The sequence below is a fragment of the Mustela nigripes genome, chromosome 18, assembly GCF_022355385.1.
Source record: "Mustela nigripes isolate SB6536 chromosome 18, MUSNIG.SB6536, whole genome shotgun sequence".
NCBI classification, from domain to species: Eukaryota; Metazoa; Chordata; class Mammalia; order Carnivora; family Mustelidae; genus Mustela; species Mustela nigripes.
The window spans coordinates 2743135-2765426 of NC_081574.1; the positions used below are offsets into that span (position 1 = coordinate 2743135).

A 22292-nucleotide genomic window follows, 5' to 3' on the forward strand; every position below is an offset into this window, starting at 1 on the left:
GTGAACAGTTTAGCTGAAAGTGTTGAGCTTTAAAGCCAATCAGTCCAAAATGATCATAAAATAACAGAGATTCCATGCACGTGTGTGTGTGTGTGTGTGTGTGTGAGAGAGAGAGAGAGAGAGAGATAAAAGAGCTCCACAGGATTCAGCACCAAATAATTTATCGGCCATACTGTGTGCCAAGTGCAGTGATTTTTTTAAAAATTTATTTTTTCAGTGTTCCAAAATGCATTGTTTAAGCACCACACCCAGTGCTCCAAGTGCAGTGATTTTTTAAAAAATCAACAGCGTAAGTATGAGTGGGAAGAATAATGGTCACGCGGGAAAGTGAAGCTACGCAGTGGGGTGGGGAGGGTGAGGGCTCGCGGTGTCCGTTTTGTGTGGTGTCCTGTAACTCGGCTGGACGTCGTGTGTGTACCCATTTTCATAATTGTGATTTTCTCTGACGTCTCTGTCCTCCTCCAACAATTAATACAACCAGCCACACCTCTAGCATGATCCCCTAGCCTGCGTGCCGGAAGAAACTTAAGATTTCAGATCAGCTCCTGTGGATCTGTGCACTCGGGTCTCATACAGGCCCCCGTAGAAGGGTAGGGAGAAAGTCCAGGAGGAAAAGACACAAGAGCTCCAGCTCACCTCCCCCTTATGGCTCCCTAACTGAAGACACAAGGTGGGCTTTGTTGCACAGTGGAGGAGAATGGGGACCCAACACAATGGAAGTGGGGTTTCACAATATTTTTTAAAACTATAGACATATTTGTACTATTATATTGATATATAATTATGTATGTATTTAATTATAATAATCTTTTAAAAATTTTTTAAGAAAAGAAAAAAAGATGGGGAGAGAGCATGTGGTGTATCATTCCTGCAGGATATGAAAACAGGTGTTCAGTCTCAGGACTGTGCCTTGGTGGTCTCTGAATGATGGGAAGTCGTATTTTTTTTTCCCTTAAAGTAGGGTCCATGCCCAGCACAGTCCACAATGCAGGGCTTGAGCTCAGGACCCAGACATCAAGACCTGAGCTCAAATCAAAGTCAGATACTCAACTGACTGAGCCACCCAGGCATCCCAAAAACATGTGGGGTTTATACATTAAATTCAACAAGCATTTTGGGTGTGTAATTTCCCTGGGAAATAGTAATAATACATGGGCCTTGTTGTATATTTTTTGTCTTTTTTAATTTCTAAAAGTAATAAGATTTTTTTAACATAGAATTCAAAATAAACATAAAGAACATGAAAACATCAAAGTAGAGTATCCTTCCTTGGCTGCTCTAGTTGGGGGGGGGGTCAAACTTGGTAAATGTATCAGACTTATAAGGAATTTAAAAAAGAAGCTCAATTTAATTCTGATAACTGGAATATAAAACCTAGTCACACATATCAAGAATTGTTATTTAAAATTGAATTTGACAGTGATCAATAAAATGAGCTTCTCAAAAATCAAACGTAAGTCCTTCTATCCATTACTTTATAAGTTTGGGGGCGAAAAATCTTTCAGTGGAAGATGGGAAAATACTGATAGAGCGGCAAATAGATTATTTTTAGTGTAAGGGAAACATCTGAAGAAGCACTTTTTCTGGCTGTGATAAACAGTTGGGTTTACTCGGGTTCAGCATGCATTCGCACATATCAAGTCCATTAGCTCCATGTGCGTTGCACGTCCTCTGCCAACACAGGCAGTCCCGAGTCAAACCTCGCTGGGGGTGGGCTGGAGGTGAACGGGATAAGGAGGGTCCTGGCCCCCACCCCGGTCACCATCTGGTCATCAGGAGAGCCGTGGTCTTCCTTCTTGGCTGAATGAGGTCAGGAAGACGGAGGGAGGGTTGGAACACACAAGGGGCAATTAACTGAACACAGTGGGAAGTCTTGAACCCAAGTGTGGAATGAGAGCTTTGCCACTGTCAGGTGACCGTGGAGATATGTAAGCACAGTCTTGACTTGTCTTCGGGGGCATTCCGGGAGGAAAGCAAAGCCCAGGAGAACCGACTGGCTGGGTTTCACCCACCCCTGAAGGCAGGGCTGCGCTGCTGTCTCCGACTACCGGCTCTCTCTGGGGCTCTGCATTTGTGGGGAGGGTTTCTTCTCTTGTGCTCACTACGGCTGGAAACCCTTTCTCTGGTCTCACATGACTCTGCTTCTGCTCCTGTCTTCCCCTCCACAGATCTGCCACACGGAATTGGACAGACTCGGCAGAAGTACCCTTTTTCAAAGGTGACACTCTATCATGACAAGGCTGATGTGTGAATTCTAATCCCTGTAGTGTGTGTCACACACTTTTTGTAAAGTTCTTCATCTATAGGGACCCATGAAATCCTCATGGTAACCTTGTCTAACAGGTTCATAAAACTGCATTATATAGGTGAGGAAACTGAAACAGAATGGTTTGAAAACCAGGGGCTTTTCCCAAGGTCACACAACTAGTGCAGATCAATTATTGATTTGATATAAACTCTCTGTACTTAGGAATAGAATCGTGCCCTTTTCTTATCCTAATTAATGATGAAACACTTCATGATTAATTATTCATAGTATTATTAATTATAGCCACAGTGACACGTAGATGGCATGGATTTGCTGTAGGTGGCAGTACATCTGTGGGGACTTTTATTTGGAGCAACAGGTGATCGATTAAGCAGAGGTATTTGTTTTCACATTAGCATTTAAGACATTAACCACACAGGTACTTGTTTCACATAATAAGGGAGGACTAGAAAGGGCATTTTGGCATTTGAGACATGAGAAGGGAAAAAAAAAACTATTAAATCTAAAGATATAATTTTGTAATTTTACATATCTTTTATAGTAGGCTCCATACCCAGCATGGAGCCCAATGTAAGGCTTGAACTCAGGACCCTGAGATCAAGACCTGATCTGTGATCTAGAGTCAGATGCCTAACCTACTGAGCCACCCAGGAGCCCCGCTTGCATATCCTTTTATTAGGATTTGGATGCTGGGATGTTGTTTTAAGGCAGATATATAAGTGGTGCAAATTAAGTGCACTCTGTGGGGATAACAGATGGGAGGAATTACTTGGCCATTGTGACTGGTGACCCTTCACAGACAAACGAGGTTGTTGAAAGACGGCACGGAAGCCGACACCCACCGCACTCCTGCATGTCACTTCTTCCTCCCCCTGAAAAATAACATCCCCCTAGTTTCAGAGCAACTGTTTCTCTGCCCAAGACAGGAGGAAAATTTCTAAGCAAACATCCAACAATAATTCCTTTATTTTATATACATCTGTAACTGAATCAAAAGCAACATGGCCAGGGACAGACTTTCATTTTTCTAGAGGAGTTTGGTGTAGCACCTAAAGACAATCTTTCAAGTGAATTTTTCTCTGAGGGTATGAAATTGCCAGTACAATATACAAACAAATAGATTTTAAAAATCTATTTCAGGGCAGTGTTTCATTTTATATATTTATGTACGATGAACTATTTTCATATATACTTGTATTGTTTTACATTCTTCAAAGACTTTCAAATAGACTGTCATATAATCATATTTTTTTTCCTCTTTAAATCATGACTTTCAAGTTTAAACTTTCAAGTTTAAACAATTGTGTGTTTTGGTTGGCACTATTGCAGTGAACACGTGTGGTTGTTGCTGCTGTTTTCTGATTTTTATGTCAAGACCAATAAGAAAATGACATCTTAAAGGTGGAATGCGATTTGCCTTTTTATTTTGAGAGCCTTGGTTCATTACTCAATTATTTGGTGTTGTAACAGGGTTGGCAACAGCAAAGGTCTAGTGGGAGATGTGGGTGGGGACATGGCACTAGGACACATGGACAGTCTGGGTGTGAGACAGACAGGCTGTTTATGGGGTTCATGGACATGAATGAGGTAGGGGTTCATCTAAGACAACTGTGGGCACTCTGGCTGCAAACAGACGTGGCCAGATCCCCGGGACTGGGTTGGCTTCACAGAACCAAGGTCAGAGGCTCCGAACAGTGCAGAGCATGTGGGTGTCCTGAGGAAGGGCACTTTGCAGAAGAAGAAAGAGCCTAAGAGAAAGCAATGAGACTTAAAGACTCTAGAAGAAAACAGAAAGGAGGTAGTGTTGTGAAGGTGGCCTTTAACGCAAATTCTAGATTTCCTGATCCAGACGGACACCCTGGAAAATCAAAGTAAGTAATGGCAGAGCAAATAAAATGTCATGGCTCTCTCCCCACTAAGCCCTGGGACGCTATCCCATAGGAAATAATTAAAGAAAATAAGACACTAACAGTAAAAAGCCAGAGGTCAGAATATTACAAAATTTAAATCATTAGAATTTCAAAAATATGTGAACTTGGTTGAAAGAATCTATTGTTAATCTCCATTACTGGACCAATTAAATGTATCAATTTTAAGTTCTTTCAATAATCCATTTAAAATTACTTTAATATGAATAGATATCATTTTCCTTCAGATGAATCATTGGTTCTTTTTATTAAGCACCTACCGAAAATATAATTAAAATCGGATTGCCATTTAGACTTTCGTAATGGAAATGAACTAATTAAAAATAAATTAACATAATAGAAAGAAGCCAATTGATTTTCCATAAATTCTGTGAAAAGTATCTACCTGTGAGGCCAACCTTATTCAGCTCAGGCTACCCCAACCCAACACCCCAGCCAGGGCTTGAATGACAGGCATGCACTCCTCACAGCTCTGGAAGCTGGAAGGCCACTGCCCACATCAGAGTCTGTGCTCCTTAGGCACATAAGAAGCTTGGGGATTCAAGTCTCTTTGCCCGACTTGCCCTTAAGTAGTAGAGAGGAAGCCCAGTGTCTCCCATGCCACAGGGAGGGGACTTTCTTAACCAAGTGGCTGGATGTGAAGGTGTTTGGTGGTAGTCATTCAAGTTTTGTGGAAATTGCAGTGGGGGTCTTTGAGAACATTTTGAAATTGTAGGTTGATTATTTTACATTAATTAACACATGTATATATGCTTTGAGAGAATTGTTTGAAGAGCACAGACACTGAAAGTAGCTTGACTATGAAAGGGAGGCAGAAAACCTACTTCCTTTCTATTCGAACCAACAATATTTTGGTTCTTAAATAAGAACAAATCAGTAAATGGAATTATACATATATATACACACACACATATATATGTATATATGACTATGTATATGAAGTCTTACTGTTTATAGAGTCTGCAAACATGAACTCTATTACATATATACATATTTTTTTTAAATTTGCAATCTTATTTTTACAAAGAATATATGAGTTGCATATAATGCTGATCCAAATTTTAATCTATTTATTGTCCTACAAACCTTTATTTCCTTAATTTAATTCTATTATTGAGTCAACTTTTAAGACTCAACAGAGATTAGTTTCAGTTTTTAATTTTGTTTCAAAGTTTTAAACTAAGAATTAATGAAATAAATGGAAACAACAGACTGGTTGGCATAGGAATATAATATTTAGATAGAATTGGTCAAAAGATTTAGAGTTAAATTTAGTTTATCAAAATACAGGCAAGCTATTTTGTTCTACCATGCTCTTTGAAATATTTGTAATCCATTATACAATTTAGGCTAACGCTGTCAATTTTTCCCCATTTTACATTACATCCAAGGACACTTGGTCTAAAAAAGAGAATTAATGCAGATGTTCCACAATAGGATAACTCTTGCTTTCATTAATTTTTTTTTAATTCTCTGAGCAGATATTATTTGGTAATTGATCAGATGAAGAAATAAAAGCTTATCACACTCTGCCTGAGAAAATTTTGTGTTCAAAACTGTTCATAGATGCAACATTAGATTAGGGAATTCTAGTAGATACCCATTTGAATCATGTCTGCTCTCCTCTGCCTAGGTTTTTGTTTTTGTTTTTGTTTTTTCCCCAACAAGATGTCACAAAATATCACAAATATCATAAAATATGTGCTTTTCCTCATTCTCCAACACCTAGGCATGATGGTCCCTAAATATCCTAAGATAACCAAAACTGTCCTGGTTAGTGATTGGTCAGAAACAGGCACGTGACTCTATTTGGGTCAGAGCAATCCAGAAGCCATTCTGGGAAAGCCATTCTGGGAAAGCCCTTTCACTGGACAGCGTGATGTTGGTATTACAGCACTATATGCTGATGTAAGAGCCTGGTCTGAGGAAGCCCCCTGGGGAGAGCAGGCTGCTGCCCAGTGCTTCCCCAGGGGCATGTGGAGCCTGAGGATAAAGCCAGCACCCAGGTTGAGAGATAACAGGAGAGATAACACAGATAACAAGGCTTCAGTCACAAAGTCAAGTCCTTGATCAAACCTCCCCTGACGCTGTCCCAATTTATGATTATTTAGTCATATTGCCAGTAAACCTTCATTTTTACTTAGACCAATTGAGTACCTTTTTCTTTAACTTGTAAGAAAAAAAAAAGACATATATTGAGTGATATCCACATAATGTAATATAAAAGGGGCACAAGAAAGGGCTTGCACAGTTTGTTATTCATGTGGAGTGCAGAATAATGTTATTTCCAGTATCCTAAATAAATAATTAGGTGGAAATAGCCCTAAAATGAATAAATGCAAACAAAAAGATCATTTCTCTTGAATTTTGAGTGAGCTGATGAAGAGAAAAATAGTTTTTAATTTAGGTGTTCATTAGAAATTCTACTTCAGATGAGATGCTTATAGGGAAAAACAAAATTGCATGCTCGTCATTCAGCAGACATTCTTCCCATGTCACCTGTGATCTCTGGAATGGATTTGTAACTTTTGGCTATGATCGACCACTCTTATTTCTGTGATTTTAAAAGAAGAAACACAGGCATAGAATCAAAATGTTGAGATCAAGAGAGAAGGTTTGGAGGGAAGGAATCTTTAGCGTTGACAAGCATCCATGAAACAAGGCACAGAGCTGGATTTGGGGGATCAGGCAGCCCCCACTGTAAAGTTCAGCCTAATGGAAGACAGAAACGTGGAGGAACGTTAATGGAGTCCTGCTGTTATTAGGGAAGCCCCCCTTCAGCCAGAAGGTGACGAGGGAGAGACAGCTCACAGCACATGTAAGATGAGTTCAAACAGCGAGGAAGAGGCAGCCTGACAGGAAAGTGGGGTGCTCTGGGCAGTGAGGGAGCCGCACGGACGGAGACACAGAGGGACAGAGAGCTATGGTGACCATGAGCCTGGGCAGACTTCCCATGCTCCGGCCTCAGGACCAGACTGGATTGTGCAGGGAACCAGGGAGTCTCCGTGATGAGTAATGAGCCTTGTGCGGCCACCACAGAATTGCAGTGGTGCCAGTTCTGAGTATTACGAGGAGCTAATTGGTAGGTTCTCCCTAGGGAGAAGATGGTGGGCTTGGATTTGGATGGATCCCTCCGGAGCTTGGCAGAATGTTCCCAGGGCTGGAGCAGACAGAATAGGCAGGGAACCCTGACTCGAGAACCAAGTGGGACACAGACTCCTCCAAACCAACAACTAATCACACGTGGAGACTGAGAGGAAAGAAGAAATATGGACCAGTCCTAGTTACCTCGTGGGTCCGCCAGGGTGTTGCGGCCATAAGGAACACGTTTATTTCTAGGAACTTTGTAGCCAGATAGGCTGGAAGGAAATTCAGGAAACACTGGGAAAAATACAAGAGCCTAAATATGGGAGGGGCACAGCCAGGCCCGCGTGTGTTGTCCCCATGCAGGGCAGTGGGGAAAAGCCTGCTTTCGGATCTGGAGCTCCTTGCCGTGGCAAAGGTCCTAGACCCTTTGCCTCTTAGAGTCCTCATCGGTACAATGGGAGGGACAGCTACAGTGCCTACCTCATCAGTTCCAGGGGATTAAATGAGTCAGTATGTGTGAAGAGCACAGAGCAGTGTGGCATCCAGAATTAGGCTCAACGGATATCAACTGTTTATCCTTATTTTATATTTTGGACAATGTAAAAACTCCAGTAACAAGAGTGACAGTGTACAGATGATGAATCTATATAAAACAGAGAAACCGGGAACAGAATATGATAATCAGTAAACTACTGAATGTTACGTGTGTGGAATGAAGCCTTGATTTCATTGGGTCAGGAGTTTCCTGCAGATCTTAAACTGTCTGGTTCAATAATTGTAGTTTTGGGAAACATGGATTCTAGGCAACTCTAGGAATTCCTAGGATCATGTACAAAGTATCTCTTTTTCTTGAGAACCTGTTCAAAAATGATATCCAAATCCCAATTAAAAATCATAACCGTAAAAAGGTGAGAACCACTATTTTAGGAGAAAGCAAGATGACAGACGTTGACAGACATGCGCCCCGGTGAGAGAGGAAGATGATTTGATTCATGGTCACCTGTATAAGTTTTTTGTAAAGGAAGTCCTAACTGTGGGACTATCATTAAAACACGAAAAGATGATATTACCAGTTAAATTAATAATATCCCTAAACCATGCTGGTAATTGAAGAGATTCTTTGCCATGGGGGAAAAAAATGGGTTTCACTAAGTTACAATTCAGTAGTTGTATGAAATCTTGTCTGTATGACTTGGCCACCTGCATCTATTGTATGAACCGGAGGCCTAGAGGGGGATGCATCACGGACCCCCATGACTCAGAAGCCTCATAGCTAAAGTGGGCTGCGGCGACATCTCCACATGGCATTAGGCTGTTTTCTGTGACTTGGAAGAACAGACTGTCAACCCTTCACAAGCAGCAACATGGCCGAGGGGCAGGTGTCGACATTGTCTTGGGGGATAAGCAGACCCTAGACAAGCAGGAGGCATCCCGTGTTTAGCGAGGCCTGTCCGCACAGCTCCGCTCTGCTCCGTGCCTTATGCTAGCTCATTCCCAGACTAGCAGGAAGGGGAGCCCCACCGAGCCGCCTCCCGAACCCACTGTGTTAGCACAGCACCTCGTTTCAAAATACAGACTAAAGACGCCTGTTTCTGGAACGCTCCTGAATTCTTCAAGAACGCACTGCAGAGGCCAACTCAGCCCTGAGACTTCTACAGTGTCCACATGGCAACAGCAAGCCACGGTCACCCAACCAGAGAGCTGAACGGAACGGTGAGAACAACACAACTAGTCTTTGAAACTGTCACCGTCATCATCCCGAGAGACGCTCCTGCTCTTAAGTGACAGAACTGCAACGGTTCTGTGAACGCGGCCTGGCTTCCCGCCTTTACCTTTCCTTTTGTTCCAGATTATTTTTGGCTACACGTCCACTTCTCCTTCATAAACATGCCTGGCACAAGCTCTAGACTCACCCTTCTCGAGGCGGAAGACTAGAGAGCCGACTGTGTCTCCAGGGGAGTACAGTCCAGAGGGGCTCCGGTCCCCAGGGCAGCCGGCCGCCCGCCCCCGCCCGCCCTCCTTGGCGACCCGGCCCTGCGCCCGGACTCCGGCTCGTGCCACCCCCACTGGATGAATGAAATGAAAGCGTGTGACCACCTACCCACACACCTTGGCAGAGGCGCACTCCACACACGGCGGCCCCCACCCAGGCACGTAAGCTTGCTTGCACCTTCTAAGCGATACCCTGGGAAGCAGGAAAAGGTCAGAGAGTCCCCGACTCCGAAGTGAAAACCGATTCTCCGGCTGAAGGCAGGGACTCCAGGATCATCGCAAGGCTCCAAGTCATACTCTGAGACATGAAGAGACAGATTCCGTTTGTGGGAAATTGGGTAAATACTCACAAAGTATTTAGCAAGAATAAAAAAATGGCTGTTATTAAATGGGTACATAAATACATTTCTTCAAACTCCTCCAAAACTGATACATGTTTCTCTTCGTACTGGGCGCCATCTCATGATGAGGGATATTCCACTCTGATAAAACCTTCTACAGAAGACAGAAGTAAGCCAGACCAGCAGGTGAAAAACGGACATAAAACCACACTGATTTTAGGCAAACATCTGAAATGTCCCCAGAAGGGGAAACTCTTCATTTGCATGATAAACTTGCTGCCTATTTGGACACTTAAAGAAATAAATTCCATTGTACTCGTGTCGCTGACAATTGTTGGCGGCCAGTGTCAAGGCCAAATCCTTGCAAATGAAATCACGCTTCAGCGCATCAGAACAGCAAGTTCGCCTCCGCACTGGCTGTGCCCTCCTTGGTGTGTCTTTCTTTTCAGACTGAGCCGGCCTGCGACGCAGCCTGGATAGGGGGTCCCCTCTGCGGGCCTTACAGATCCTTCTTCCACTGGATGTGTGCGAATGAATCATTCCACATGTTCCCGACGGTTACCCCATTATTTTTTATCATTAAAAAAAAATGTTTTTAAGATTTTCTTAAATATATCTTAAATCTTTTTCTTAAATCTCCAGCAGGGAGCCCGACACGGGCCTCGAACTCAGGACCCTGAGATCAAGACCAGAGCTGAGATGGAGAGGTGGGTGCTTAACGAACTCAGCCATCCAGGTGCCCCAATGTTTTAAAATATTTCAAAAAGCTTCGAAGACCCAGAGAAGTGTGTTTTATCTTGCCTGTTGTCTGTTTTTTGTCTGTTTGTTTAGGGAGCTTGTGCAAGAAGTCAGCTCTAGACTTGAATTCTGACCTTCAGGAATCCAAAGACTTATTGTCCGCTCTGTGCTGGGAGCAATGGATTTAAGAAACAGATGGTGGGAACAACACTGACTCCTGAGAAACATCTAGGGAAGGGATTCACAGACTTGCATCGAGGCCACTTCCTTTCTTTTAAAGTGTTCTGTGTAACTTCAGTCTGGATCTTGACGAAAGTGAGAACACAGGCAACGACATTCTCACTGTGGCCCTAATCGAGATCTACCAGGAAAGACTATCTAGAGGCATTAGGCCTTAGTGTTAGGAAGATTTAAGTCTTTGTTGCATAGAGCAGGCAATTTCATGATTACCCTTGATTACGGCAAATTTCCAAGAAATCAAGTCATCTGAGCTCGTCCCAAGAGTTCCACTAATGCAGTGAAATGCCAAGAAAAATCAACAAAGTCAGATAAAGATGCATGGCAATTGGTCGTGATTAGAGGGAGTATAGAAGAGTCCAGAGCATCTTAAAATCTCTGAGAAGTCTTTTTCTTTAAGACCGCACTTCAATGTCTATGTCGCTAACGATCATGCAACACAGAGAAGTGATTATTAGCTTCCTACTGTGTGTACGTCACAGGAAATACACCTGCCGCTGGTGGAAAGGTGGAAAGCACAGAAAGTCTTTGCTGAAGCATTTCAGCGTTAGAACAGGAGAGCAGATAAAAACTCCTCTATTGGGACAAAGCATCTTGTAAGTGGCTTCAGAGGTCATTAAGGAATTGAAGGGACCTTCAAAGTAGAAGAAATCACTGGTGATTATGGGACTCAGGTACTACCTTACAAAAACAGCATCAGCTCCGGGCTGTGAGGAGTGAAGCTGAAAAAACGCTCTCCTTTTCAAAGCATCATACGCAGAAATGCAAATTTAGGTCACAGCTTACGGCCGTCAGAATCCTAGAACAGGAGCCCCCTTTGTGACGGTGAGGGCTCTATCTGTTTGTGCAGGGCCCTGACCACCGTCCGGTCACTGAACACGGCTCATGTGATTAAGTGCATCTCATCCATCGCTGACCGGTTTTTAAGTGTGCGTTGTTTCTCCTTGTCCATAAAAACACAGTGATGCCACTCACGGCACCATTCATGTTGAGCGATGTGGACTGGGCAGTGTTTGAGACAACAGAAACCCTGCACAGATATGATGAAGTATCATAGTTAAACATGGTACATCGTTTTGGAAGACGGCTGTCTGCGTGCACGACTGCACACAGCGAAGGAAAAGCTCGTTCTCAGCAGTGTGTGCTCACCCTTCTTTTGCTTTTTTCACTCTCGAGGTGGTTCTCCAGACAAGCACTGGCAGCCACTGGAGGACAGGAGCCAACATCATCAGGTGCCAGCTCCCCCTCAGACTCTCCCAGTGAGGACAGTTCGCTCAGAGATTTTGATAGAATTGATGAGGAGTCGTGGCTGAGGAGGGTTTTTAAGGAGAACTTAGTGATACTGACAGTTTTGCAGGCATTAGAATTTGCGGAGTGTCATTTCGTGGCCTCTGGGTAGGTGACCTCCCATACTTCTTCCAGGAGGTTCAGCCTCCTCTGCCACCAGCTAAGGCTTACCACTGCTCAGACACAGCACACGCATGGACGCGCACACACACGCTCCCACGAAAGGTTCCCTCCTCGCCTGAGAAGAGACACCACCGACAAGAACAACGTACCTGAAAATGTGATGTTGAAGCCCTCGTAGGAAATGGAAAAGTCTGATATGAACCGAAGCTGGGCGGTGAAGTTTCCAAACAAACCTGCCTTAATAGTGTGCGGCAGGACGGAGCCCGTGAGTCTGGCCACGGGCTCGGAGAAACTGCCGTCCTCCGTGATCAGTAAGTAGTCATGCGAGCTCTCGAGGTGGAAGGTGTGAAACATCATCTGAACACCTGCGAAGCGCGGGCGGGGGAGAGGGCAAGAGAGAGCCGGAGAGGGAAGGGGGGAAGGAGACAGATCAGTATACAGTTGAGGGAAAATACTTTATTCTGGGCTTAGGGACACCAGACTCTTGAATCAAAGTACCATCTTAATATGCAAACTCAAAGGAAAATGCAGGAAATGGGTAGAATGTATTTAGAAATGCAAGAAGGGGATTAGCAGCCACAATAACGAAGAAGTGTATGTAAGTACAGGCACAGTTACAGATCCGGCAGTAGGACAGTAGGGACAGAGAAGGACACAGATCCTGAGTCCGACACAGACGCCCAAGTACAGCACGCTGGGGCGTTTACGGTGCAACGCATTGGGGGACAGGTCACCAGGAAAGCATTTATCCTAGAGGAATAAAGGACCAGATAATTTTGCCGTTTATATTTAACAAGTATCCTTTATGAAATCTTAGGTTGGATGTCTAGCCTATAAACTTCTACAACTAGGGGAAGAATTCTTGGAGATCACAGTCTTATGTTCCTCTTACACACATGTGCTCATATTAGCCACACCAACTAAGTATTGTGGATTCCTACACTACTAATAATAAAATTAACTACAAATAGCTCCTTTTAAATAAAAATACTCATTTTTATGAAAATTCTTGGTCACTCACAATTTATTTCTTTTTTATTCTAGATTTCCTTCAGGGAACTTTTTCTATTTTCTTTTTTAAGAGAAGGAGAGCAGACAAGCAGGAGCGGTGGGGAAGGGCAGAGGCAGGGGTGAGAGAGAATCTTAAGATGAGCCTTGAGCCTGATGTGGGGCTCGATCTCACAACCCTGAGATCATGACCTGTGCCAGGATCAAGAATGGGATGCTTAACTGACTGAGCCACCCAGACACCGCAAGGAAATTCTTAACATGCATTCATGATACATGTTAGCATAGTGTAATACAGGGTATATAATCTAATATGTCCATTTAAAATCAAGTTGAGTTCAAAGCTAAGTGGGAAGCCAGTGTGTCCATGATATTTATGTGATCAGAGTTTCATTCAGTGGAATGACAGATTTGATCCTACAGAAAAGACCCAGGGTACAATGCTATATGTACAATGTATTTATGATCTACATTTCTTGCACAAATTACCAACTTTCTGGCCTTCATTATAGTTCCCTATAAAATGAAGATAATAAAATCTGCTCTGTAATTCATCACTGGATGACGAAGATAAATGATCTGTTATGTGTAATATTACTGAGTAAACTTGGAACCACGGCAAGTATAAAATGTTATCCCAGGGACACCTGGGTGGCTCAGTCAGTTGGGTGCCTGCTTTTGGCTCAGGTCATGATCTTGGGGTCCTGAGATCAAGCCCCATTTCAGGTTCCCTGTTCAGTGTGGAGTCTGCCTGGGATTATCTCTTCCTCTGCCCCTCCTCCTGCCATTGTTCAAATAAATAAATAAAATATTTTTTAAAAAAGCTATCCTAGATTTATCACCATGGAAATGAGAACTTGAGATAATTTCTTATTTCCTTCAATTTAATTGGTATTTGTGTTTTATCTCTTTTCCTTACCTTCATACCTACTTTTCAAGCATCATACCTAATTTTCAAGGATATATTCAAGCATGCCTACTTGCATAAATCCAAGTTACCTAATTAAATGTAAAACAAGGAATCTACTTTTCTGGTAACATCAATCATTTTAGATGATTTTTCTTCTAAGATGATATAAAACATCCAAATAAAAAGTTAAAATACATGTGAAGGAATGAGTTAACTTACTTGCTGACGCATGCATACTTTCTTCTCTGCCCTCATGTGTGTCCCTTGCTTGTTATTCTGTACATATAAAGTCTGCAACATCCTTACCCTTTCCGTGAGACACTTCAATGGTCCATGTGCAGTTTAGGGAGTTTGGGTAAAAATCTGGAAACCCAGGAGAAAGGACTGTCCCACTCTTCCCATGGATGTAACCTCCACAGAGGGCTGAAAAGATAAGGAGAATGACTGTTGTAGTATTAAAGTTTCACAAGGATTGCCAGAATACACTACTTTTAAAGCAACATTTACTTTGCACAAGGACTAAAGGAATATCAAATGTCACCTCTATGAAAAATAAGACAAAATGAAATCTTCCTTTTACTCAAAACTGGAATATGCCATAGAAGGGTGTCCTAAATAGTACATAACCTAGAGACAGAAGAGAGTAAGGAAATGACACAAAGTAAGTGGGAGTGGAATTTTGTGTGGCAACGTGACTGGGCCCTGGGATTCCCAGCCATTTCTGAGAGGACGTGTCTGGATGAGATTAACATGTGCATGGACGGCCTGAGCAAAGCAGACTGCCCTCCCTCATGTGGGTGGGCCTTGCACAATCAGTTGAAGGACTGAATTGGACAAAAAGGCTGAACTTTCCACTAATGAGAAGAAACTCCCCCTGCCGGAATGATTGGAACTAGGACATCAGTTTTGTTCCTCCTTTTGGGCGTAAGCTGAAGTACTGACTCTTTCTGAGTCGGGAGCCTGCCAGCCTTCAGACTAGAATTTACACCGCCGGCTTCCCTGTGTTTCCAGCCTGTCCACTGTGGATCTCAGGGCTTGACAGGCTCAAAGCAGGCGAGTCCGTTCCTTGTGATAAGTCTCCCTCCCTCCGTCCCCTTCCTTCTCCTTCTCCGTCTCTCCCTTATTCCCTCCCTCCCTCTCCACACACACACACACACTGATTCCGTTTCTCTAGACGGCACTGACGTATATACTCTGAGATTCAGAAATGGTGCAGGTTTGCATTTTTTAGAGCTGCTGGTCTTAGCAGCTCTTCAGTTGATTTCAATCCTCATCAACAAAATCTGGCCTGTTCAATGTGTCTTGGAGATCCATTTTTGAAGGAAGCAAAAAGCTATATATAACCATTTGATGGGGAAGTAGAGACATTTAGAGAATCCGTGTAATAAGGGAGATTCTCTGTTACCGTGTCCTCTCTATGCACACGTTTTAATGTTTCCTTTTTGGAACTGGGCAAGATTATCATTAAATGGCGGATACCTAAAATAATTTTCCTTATTAATATGAACATCCTGAACTGTGACTCCTCAAAACTAGTTCCATAAGTAATATTTTCAGAAGAATTAGTTAATTTGCAAAAAGATGTGATACATCCCATCATGGTCACTCATCATAGGTTTTAAGGGAGCAGATAATCTCATTGAATATGCAAACCACATGGGAAGAGTTATATAAAAATCAGCAAAATAAAAACTTTTTGAGTGAGTCTCGGAATATTTTGACAATGCAAGATTTTCATATCTTAAAATTATATTGACTCTACATTTCATTACAAAAGACGTAAAATTAATATAACATTTGGAATTCATTTATTCAACAAGTAGACCCTGCCCTTGGCACTGGAAATGATGAACAAAATTGACAAAAGTGTTTGCCCTTATAGAGTCAAAAATCCAGCTGAAGATGAAGACGAGAGATTGTGCCCGTAATAACGTGAAGAGCCGATTGTACATGATGTTGGAAGACGCTAAGCACCGAGGAAACAAAGGGAGAAGGAAAAAGAATAGCACATTCCCCGAGTTGTGTGGGTTGGCAGCTAACTCGAGCAGGTGGTCGGAGAAGTGTACTTGGGATGTGGCCTTGAACAAATGAAGGAGCCACTGGGTATCTGGAAAGAACTTCACGGAGAGAAACCACCAAGGACAGAGGCCCGAGTGGGCCTGTGTACAGGACAATTTGCAGGACAGAGGGGACGGGAGGGAGCATGAGCAGTGAGGTTGAACAGCTTCCAGACAGTCACATGAGTGAGTGAAAGGTACGGGCTCTGGAGACTCCTGTGTGGGCAGGACAGGGGATCACAGGGGCTTCTGCCTGGTCACTGGCACTGTGTGAGAATGAGAGGAGGGTAGCAGAGGGCGGGTAGGACCCTCGCTGGGATGTGGCAGCAGAGCTGGTGGAAGTGGGCAGGCTCTCACCACGTTTTGAAGGCACAGCCACGGGGGTGTTTCCATGACTGGGACGTGGGCACCATGACCAATGACTGTGGGGGTTTAAGGCTGAGTGTGAAAGAACCGAGCATGGAGGAGACTTTGGGGGAAGTAGGCTTTGAGTATAAACCAGTTCAGTTTCAGATGTATCAAGCTGGATGCTTCCTACACGTCCACGGCGAGTGGGTGCACAAGTTTGGCCGAGGGCCAGAAACAAGAGCACGCGCACAGGACACCATCGATGTGGGGCTTCTGGGTGTGGATAGGGGAGTGAAAGCCCAGGCTGTTCCAATGGCGAGCAGCTCAGGGAGGTGAGGAGCTTCAACAAAAAAGAGGAAAGGAGTGTCCATGGAGTGGGGGCCAGAACCAGGAGAGGGTGCAGCCCAGAGTGCAGAAGCTGCACGTCCGTAACCTTTCATCTGCTGTGATTGGATCTTTGTAAATCAGGGCATTGGCTTCCCAAATATTTATCAAGGATTTAACCATAATGAGTGACACCCTTTGATGTAAACTTGAGATATCATATATACAGTTATTTGTGGTAATCTTTACCTTAAAATCTGCACGTGCTATGGAAAACTGGTAAAAATGAATTTCTATCCAGCTACATTTAAAAACTATAGAATTTATCAATCTCTGCTTCATCCTCTGGCCTCACGCCATCAAAATAAAATGGATGATTATACACGGGGAGAAGTTCGGTGGAAATACATCGGACTACTGATGTTTTCATTCAGCGCACACACGACGGAGGATATCACGGACTAATACCATCAAACTGCCATTTCGGAACAAAGTAAGGAAGTTACTTTAGATAAAGCAAATCCACTGCTCATGTTGAGTCATCTGTGCATATACAACATAGTCTAATTCATCCATTATGAAGATTTTTCAATGAAAGTCTTTTCATCCACAAAGCACACTTTTTTCTTATCTTTTCTCAGTGAAAAGAGATTTGATATATGACAAATTGCACGAGTATTCTGACCTGATATTGAAGAGAAGAGACAGTCAAATAAGAGACCCGACTCTGTTTTTTTTTTTGTCTGACCAGATGCACCCACAGACACCTCTGGGGCTCCCCAGCAGAGCCACAGACACTGCCGCAGATGGTCTGAAAGACGACTGTTGTAACTGTACAAAACACAGTAAGCTTTCACTTTTGCTATCCTTAGGGCTATAATTTCTTGAATTCTACTTTTCTATTTATATTCCATGCCCACCGTTACAGACCCAGAGGCATTATCCTGGAGCTCCCGTGGGCAGAGAACGAAGGTGTGCAGGGACTAGAACAGACAAGAGAGGTGAACATCGACCGCAGTCTTGCCCAGAGGAGCTGAGGAACCTCCAAAAGGGGTCGAGTTCTACCTTTGGCTGCTTCGACCCATTCATCCATCCAAACCTTCATCCAAAATGATTTCCCAAAGAAGTTACTACTATTCTCTAAGCCATCCTTTTGGCCCTTGGGCACATAACAGTAAGTAATACAGACAAGTCCCTCTTCTTCCAAAATCCAAGTGGACAAGGCAAATAATTTATAGAGTAACCGAGCATGACTTATTCTAAGAACAAGAATCTTCGCCAGTTCTCAGAGCTCAAAGGCAGTCTAGGTAACTAGAGTAGAGTGGGCTGGTGGGGCTGGCCAGCAATGGCTGCGTGTCTGTCCGTGCAGCAGTCCACTCCCAGGATGCAGACTGCTGCGTAGGCAACAGAAGGATGGAGAAGTGCAGACTGTCTGAGTCGACCCCGTGTTCACAGACTGCTCTGCGATGGGCTGCCGGTGGCCTGTGCACCGCAGGCTCTTGGGCTGGGGGGCTCCTGGTGTCCTAGGCAAAGCCCACAGAGCGCCCAAGGACTGTGGAGAAGCTTGCTTCCTGTCACCTGATTCTCGCCCTCCCCTGCAGACCACGGTAACCCACTGCTGTGTGCCGACAGCTGTGTCTCAGAGCCCAGCCCTGGCTTTCATGTTCATTTCCACATGTCTGCTCTGTTGGAACGAGAGGCAGGCAAGAGTAAGACATGTAGACAACATCCTAGGCGTCAGGCGTTTTGCACTCGGGAGGTGACAGAGCTGGAGATACCAGAGCGGGCAGGTTCTCCTCTCTCCTGGGGAGATCTCTTTGTTTCCACCAGCTCTAATGACAGACATGCTAGATCTCAAATTCACACGTGAATCACGGGCTCCTTCTGAAAGCTCGGTTGAATTTCCCACGGCTCGCTAAGGCTCTCAGAACTTAACCATCTTGCAACAGCACCGTCTTCATAACGGCCCCCATGTTTCTCACTCATACTTTCTGAAACTAGTGTGTTCCAGGTCTCGCCTGTCTGCTTTACACCACACCTCCTGTCCTCCATCCTCTTCCATAAAGAGATGAACAGTGGGAGCCCCCAGTATCTTGCCTGATTTGTCTTTTGTTTTTCTCTGCTTCCCTTCTTTGTTTCAAGTGCTAATAAAATTCTATTTAAATCAGAATCCTAATGGGATGGCATTCCATTCCCAACTATCCAGGAACTCTCCATGCTTTAAGGAGTTACTGATTCTATGCCTTCATTCCTTCAGTCATCCATTTAAACTGTAGTTTTTTCCCCAAAAGACATTCTGCAAGGAGACCCTACCAAGAGAAGCGGGAACAATTTAGAGCTGCTGCATTAAAGCAGAGGCTGTGTTTTCCAAGCCCTGCTGTCATCCTCAGCTTTTCCGCACAGAGAGCTCGAGCCCCACCACGGATCACGGCGTCCTCTGGGTTTGAATCTCGCTAACGAAATCAGGTCCAGGCTCATAGCTCTGGCTTGAAGGGTGTCTAACAACTGTAGCTCTTTCATCATCCACAGCAAATGACTCCCTATCCCCCAAATCCTCCAGCCCCGTCACACACCCAGGCCTGGACCCTACTACTCCCTCAATTCCGATCCTTCCTCTCAACCTTGTCCCTATGGATGCATCAGGACACCTGCCTCCCAGGACTGTAACGACTCCAAATTGCAGCTATGATCTGGTCCATCTCTTTGTTCCCAATTTTCCTGATAAAACAGTTATGTCATCGTGCTTTAAAAAATAAATCTTTCTCTTCTCTATGCTGATAGATGAGAAACTTCTCAAGTGTGTGGCTGCAAAGAGGGTAGATCTCCGAAGTATGTTTATGAAAGGGTCAGCTGTTTACAAAAATATTTACTGAATGAACAAATCTTTCCAGAATTTTTCTTGCACTTGTCTTTCACCAAAGAAGAGGGAGAAAACGTACTCAACTGCCCGTATTGCTTCTTTGGAACTTGAGTATGCTAAGGCATAACTGGTAAAAATGAAGCCAAGCTACGGAAATGGGAGAGAGACTGACAGAGATTCTCTTTTTTCATGGCAATATAAGATATTATAGCTGATTCTTATTTCTTCTTCCATTCCCAAAGTTATGAATTTTTAAAGGTTTAAATATCCTATTGATGAGTCATTTGTCACAATAAAGACCCAGGGGGTTCAGAGATTGCTTAAGATTTGGAAATACAACAAGAACAATTCTTCTGGTTAAAGGAAAACAATCAAGCATGACTGACTAAACTCTTACATCAACTCTAAAATCTCACAGTGTTTGCATCTCTATTAATAGCCTTTGATCATAAATTTATTATCATCTGAAATAGTTTTCAGTGAAGCCAAAACAAAGCAGATAACTTATGTTACAAATTCCTCTAGAAGGGTTAAATTTCAAATTTACATGCACTCGAGTAGGGAGAAAATAGAAGAGACAAATGCATAAATCTCATGTGCTTTATTTTCTATGGAAAATGTCAAATGTAGACTGTCATTTCTACAGCATGTCAGTTCCCTGCAAGCACTAGGAGCCCTTCTCTGTCTGTCCTCATGTCATGTCTCCTAGATAATTTCCTACAGAACATTTTGTTCATTTTCCATTCACTCTACTTCACCAAACCTCTGAGAATTGGCAGAATGTGCCACCACGTCTATCTGGTCCAGGAGACGGTATCCCTGTCCTCTGCCTAGATGCCTCCTCTATAGAGGAGACTGTACTGAACGGTTAAGTGTATGTGGATATTTATGCCACGGTCTGAACGTCTGCATTCCCCCAAAACTCATGTTGGATCTCTAAGGTGATGGTTTTAGGAGGCGGGTGTTTGAGATGTGAGCAGGTCACGAGGGCTGAGTCTTACTTTTCTACAAGAGGCCACACAGAGGCCCCCTGCCCTTGATCCATGAGATGGCAGGGCCCTCTGCAGCCTCCAACATGAGGTCACAACTCCTTCATCATGCTGTCCCTCCGACGTCGACTCCCGCCATCCGGAACTGTAAGCAATAAATTTCTGTTGCTTATTAGCTACCTACTCTAAGGTCTTTGGTTATAGCAGCTGGCACGGGTTAAAGCAGGAGGACTATGGTTATGTGGGGTTATAAGTTTAAATTAAATCAAAGTTCCACTTTACTGAACTGCATATAAGGAGAAAGGACTCTTAGAAAAGTTAATAATGCTAGTGACCTGGCATGATTCCAGAATTCTGGTGACGGCTAAGTGCATCCTCGTCCTGGAGGAGGGGGGCATTTGGGCAACACAATACGCAGGGACAGAAAAAGGCTAACCAGTGCACGCACGGGGTTTGCTCCAGGGGAAGAAGAGGGCAAGGGGGAACAGGTGAGTCTGCCTACGTTGTGTGCAGGGCAGAGGAGAGCACTACCCTGGCCAGACACTTAAGTATTTAAACAACGGAAGTTACCACTGTTAAATCAAGAATACATGGAGAGTATTGTTCTCTTTTGAGAAGAATCCAATTTAAATCAAAATTACAGATCTCAGATGGGTCGGGGCACATCTCTCTCACCTGCACACATCAGTTTTCTTTGCCAGATCAGGAGTCAAGTGAATTGGAGAACCGTTGTGTATTTTCCTACGATGAACCAGGTGCTTTCATCACAGAGTTTAAATTACAGACTCTGCAACTTTTCAACCTTCCCAGAGCTCCCTGAAAAGTCTGCAGTAGACTCTCGCTCAGTAGAAGCAACTCAGAAACTCGGCTGTTGCTCCACTGAGCCGCCCCTAACAAGAACGTAATCAAGGGAACAGCTTATGTGCGTGCCACTCCCAAATTCCATGTTCAGCTCCCGTCCAAAATAATATATATATATAAATACATATATATATTTATATATAAAATTTGCACAGTGGCGCCCAATAAAGTCATGGGTTTGCATATCTGGTAAATACTCTAACACAATTATGTATATGATTAACCTGCTGCAAATTCTGGATAAATGATTTAATAAACATTTCTTTTAATTTATTTATTTTCAGTGTAACAGTATCATTATTTTTTCACCACACCCAGTGCTCCATGCAATCCGTGCCCTCTATAATATCCACCACCCGGTACCCCAACCTCCCACCCCCCCGGCCCTTCAAACCCGTCAGGTTGTTTTTCAGAGTCCATAGTCTCTCATGGTTCACCTCCCCTTCCAATGTCCCCCAACTCCCTTCTCCTCTCCATCTCCCCGTGTCCTCCATGCTATTTGTTATGCTCCACAAATAAGTGAAACCAGATGATCATTGACTCTCTCTGCTTGACTTATTTCACTCAGCATAATCTCTTCCAGCCCCGTCCATGTTGCTAAAAATAAACATTTTTTAAAAAGATTTTATTTATTTACTTGACAGAGATCACAAGTAGGCAGAGCAGCATATAGAAAGAGAGAGAGAGGGAGGAAGCAGGCTCCCCGCCAAGCAGAGAGCCCGATGCAGGGCCTGATCCCAGGACCCTGGGACCATGACCTGAGCCAAAGGCAGAGGTCTTAACCCACTGAGCCACCCAGGCGCCCCTTTAATAAACATTTTGACGGATGTTCAGTTACACATGAATAACAACTAAGTACTTTAAGAGTTAGGCCTTTATCAGATTTTTTATCCTTGTTATAACTATTGACGATAAAGAATCCTACAAACACAG

The 22292-nt window shown here is 43.6% G+C and overlaps 1 protein-coding gene across 1 annotated transcript in view; it reads right to left on the bottom strand.

Moving 5' to 3' along the window:
* Nucleotides 1-22292, bottom strand: part of CSMD1 (CUB and Sushi multiple domains 1) — a 1942714-nt gene that overhangs the window by 338514 nt on the left and 1581908 nt on the right. Inside the window, exons 19-21 of the mRNA XM_059384481.1 lie at nucleotides 14227-14343; nucleotides 12152-12367; nucleotides 9386-9574 (exon numbers count right to left, since the gene is read on the bottom strand). Coding sequence (XP_059240464.1) covers nucleotides 9386-9574; nucleotides 12152-12367; nucleotides 14227-14343 — 522 coding nt within the window. The remainder of the gene's footprint in view (nucleotides 1-9385; nucleotides 9575-12151; nucleotides 12368-14226; nucleotides 14344-22292) is intronic.